The sequence below is a fragment of the Phaseolus vulgaris genome, chromosome 3 (genome assembly GCF_000499845.2).
Source record: "Phaseolus vulgaris cultivar G19833 chromosome 3, P. vulgaris v2.0, whole genome shotgun sequence".
NCBI lineage: Eukaryota > Viridiplantae > Streptophyta > Magnoliopsida > Fabales > Fabaceae > Phaseolus > Phaseolus vulgaris.
Window position 1 is genome coordinate 51663962 of NC_023757.2, and position 3826 is coordinate 51667787.

Here is a 3826-nt window from a genome sequence, read left to right on the forward strand (position 1 = left end):
AAAATTAAAAAAGTAAAAGTGTTTATCTGAGTTTCTTATCTTGTAAATCATATAAGATGTGACAATTATTTTGTACTTGATCATCTCAAAAAATTCAAATACCACTATTTATTTACTTGAATACTTTTCTTTTTTTATGATTTTTGTAAATCAAGATCACAGTTTATCGAGATTCCTTTCAAAAATATTAGAGATTTATACTGATGTGGGTAGTCTTTGGAACTTTTTTAGATTTAAACAAAATGCATAAATAAACAGAAATAATATATTGGGGAATAAGTTACACAGTCACCACATTTTAGGCATAGACTAGTAGCAATTTACTCGATTTTATTCAACTATAACTGACTTTTCTTAAATTTTGATATATCACTTTCATAAACTTATTTTTAATTAACCTTTTTTAAATCTGTAGATGACACTTCAAATATTTTAAAGTAAAAAAAAAAAACTAAACAAAGGATATACTCAATACACTTTTTGACTGATTTAAACATAAATATTTATTATCTAAATTTGAAACGGAGATAATTTTACGTTATATCATTCTTTACTTTATCATGTATAATTATCCTGTGATTTGAATATTTTTTCTATATTTTACAAATTAAAAAAAAAAACCGGCACACCAGAGTAAAATACTAGTGTTACATGCAAGGAAATTTTGGAGATCTTACAATGTTTTTGTTAACTGCAATTTTGTAAAAAAACGCATTTTAAAAGAATATAAAATGCAATTGAATTTGGAACGAGACAGAGCAGAACAACATGTTATCTCTCATCTATTTACAGTGAAAACAAATCTTCAGTTCCGAGCAAAGAAAATGCAAAATGAGAGTCTGTTAAAAAAAATGTAAGCACAAAACTGACAGTGGTGGAAGTCAACAATCTTTTCCTGCAAAATAACAGATGCAAACATCAACTTCACTTCCTTCAACAAGCATTTAATGATAGCAGAGCAAGGATCACAACTCTTGCCATATGCACATAATGAACTACTTTCTCTCAAACTACTTGCTTTAAGAGGCTTAATTGCTTGAAGACACTAAGGTAGAAATTCAAAGGAATTTCTGATATTCCTAAACCAAGTTATGTTTGGAAGGATAGTTCAGAATTTGAGCATTCAGAGTCAAACCATAAATTTGTTTATGAAATTCAAATCTGCGACTCAATCAAGCTAGCAAACAGGTAGAGGAATGTGCTAAAAGCTATGAAAACAAACTTGTAAAGTTAAGCATAACAAAAAAAATGCAACAAACTTGACTAGATATAAAGGTGAAAAATGAGAGAATACAAATCATACAAGAGAAATATTAGGTAAAAGAGGAGATTGATTATATTTAGTTTCCAAAACAAAACAATACCTTTATGAGAGCAGAACAACTGGTTATGGAATGCTTGCATACTTCTACAAGCAGAAGAAGTAATCAAAGACAAGTTCTTCTTCGAGTCAAAGAAGTCAATTCCCTTGGTTGATAAATGCCTTTGCCTAAATCCAAACAATTTACCACTGGCTTCTCTTTGCATGTCAGAGATACAAGGTAAATTTCCAATCCAGCTAACCCCTGCAGTATTAAAATAAGTTGTATCTAATCTGCATGAGTTTAAGAATGAAGACTTGGGAGTCCAAAATTCTCACAGCACATGAACTTTGTATCCACTGATTGAGAAAGACACCCCAAAATGCATACAAAAACTGACCTAACTTTTCTAAGTGACACTTTAAGATAGCAATCAATGGCTTCACTTAATGATTGAGATTTACCATTATAAGGAGCTTCAAAGATAAAGTTAGCGGGGAGGCCAACTCCAACACCAGCAAAAGTGATGCCTACATTGAATCCAATGCCACAGCCAGCTCCAACATAGCCTACCACTTCAGGGCCAAACCCAGGACCCCATCCAACACCACAACCAACGCCCACACCCATTCCCCAAAAGGCTCCATAAGTTGGATGAACAGGGTTCCATCTTTCGTACCTTCTAAACAATCCTTTTATAATCATTAGGACCTGAGAAAGAACATTGATAAATAAGAAACATCTCAGAAAACAAAAAGTTTGTAGATGCACTAAACCTGCAGTCATCTCTCAAACCATAATAAAAAATTATCATGACATGAGTCGCATATATGAATGGAGGAAAGAATCATTAGATATTTGACACAGCCAGTTATCCATAGTCACCTAACAAAATGCCATTAAACTGTATTGCAATCATAAACTGTGTTTCTAAACTACCCAATAAACTAGAACATGTCTTTTCGACTTAATAGCCTGAAACATATATCTATGCAGTAAAAACAGCCTCATGAAACCATTTTGTGCCACCACCAAAATTCTTAGTATAGCACACATTCTGAACAGGTTGACAAATATTAAGAGAGAACCAGTAATTAGGGAATGTATAGAACAATCCATGTGGATAATGCCACTTGTAGAAAAGATCTTTATAAGGCCACCTAGAAGTTCGCTAGAAGCATCACAATTCTTCTACACAATGCCAAGTATAAACACCCCCTCATCAAACCCAGTTTGCCGAACTTAATCTTATATCTACTATCCCTCCCTGATTGGCATAACAAACACTAATAAGAGATGACAGGTTTCACGGTTGCTCATACATACATATATACATATGAAGAAATCTCAAGATTCAAAACTCAAAAAAGGCAAAATCATTGAAGCCTACAAAATGAGATTTGTTATTCTTCCATTCAGCCACCATCCCTACAACAGCAAACAATCGAAACAGATTCCTGAACACTCAGCAGGGTAAATAGTAAGTGAACAGTGTGATTAACGGAAAGAGGAAACCTGAAAGTTGGGAGAAAAGAACCCTAGAAGATTCTGGATTTTTGGGCGAATCCAAAATTTGCCAGTTGGCCAAGAAAAACAAACAAACAAAGAAACCAAGCAGTAACAGGATAAGAAAGCAGCAAAAGAACGTTGTCATTGCATTACATTACCTAAATTGTGGTGTGAATCAGTGAAGTGAACACAAGAACACAGTATGGGGTTTTCTTATCTTATGCGTAAATTTGGCACCACAACATACCAAGGGGATTTTGGCTATGAATAAATTACTTTGTTCTTGTCGCTGTCTGATTGCACATGCTTATTTTTAATTGAAACAAACTTGAAAGACATCCCACAAAAATAACTAAAAAACATATATAGATATAAAAATTCAACAAACATAATTGAAGAAGATTTTAGAAAGAAACCTAAAAGGTAGTACCTGTGTCCCTCAGTCAATCACCAAAAATGAAGACCAGACATTAAATCATACGAAAATCGAACTACACCAAACACCACACTGCCCAATTAGGTTCCAAAGAAACAATCATTGATATGAACATTCTGGAACCTTCAAATACAGCACTATCCTCATTAATGTCAACACTGGTTTATGTAATTTCTTTAAAACATAATAAATTGTTCTTAATCACATGGATTTGTAGGAGTTTCCTTTCTTTACTAATTACATTAGTGATTATTTTATTTTAAATTATTACATACATTTTAACCTCACAAGTTTTATTAATTAACTTCGTATATTTATTTCTAAGTTGTCATTTTTTCACAAAAAAAGTAGTATCAAATACTTAGGAATCCGAAATTTTAAAAAACTTAGTTTTTTATGAATGACAAAATAGAAAGAACAAAATAAAAAGGGAATTACATGCTAGTATGAGAAATTTACGTAGTTAGCATAAGATTTCTCAAAATTGTATGAGAAAAACTGAAAAGTAAAAGAAAGAAGTTTGAGCATGAAACTCATTCTTTGTTAGCCAAGTCAACCTAGGCATTTAAGAAAAATTGGA

At 32.2% G+C, this 3826-nt stretch overlaps 1 protein-coding gene across 6 annotated transcripts; it reads right to left on the minus strand.

The window, feature by feature from the left end:
• Nucleotides 1-714: 714 nt before the first annotated feature.
• LOC137808618 (cadmium-induced protein AS8) lies at nt 715-3426 on the minus strand. Of its 6 annotated transcripts, none has more exons than XM_068609817.1 (4): nt 3241-3426; nt 1766-2012; nt 1365-1565; nt 715-895 (listed from the first exon to the last, which is right to left on the minus strand). In XM_068609817.1, the coding sequence occupies exons 2-4, from the start codon at nt 2004-2006 to the stop codon at nt 882-884; spliced, it is 456 nt and encodes a 151-aa protein (XP_068465918.1). In that variant the 5' UTR covers nt 2007-2012; nt 3241-3426; the 3' UTR covers nt 715-881. The 6 variants fall into 6 exon arrangements, with proteins under 6 accessions (XP_068465918.1, XP_068465922.1, XP_068465920.1 ...); XM_068609821.1 differs by having other exon boundaries at nt 3227-3251; XM_068609819.1 differs by lacking the exon at nt 3241-3426 and adding an exon at nt 2969-3144.
• Between the last annotated feature and the right edge of the window lie 400 nt (nt 3427-3826).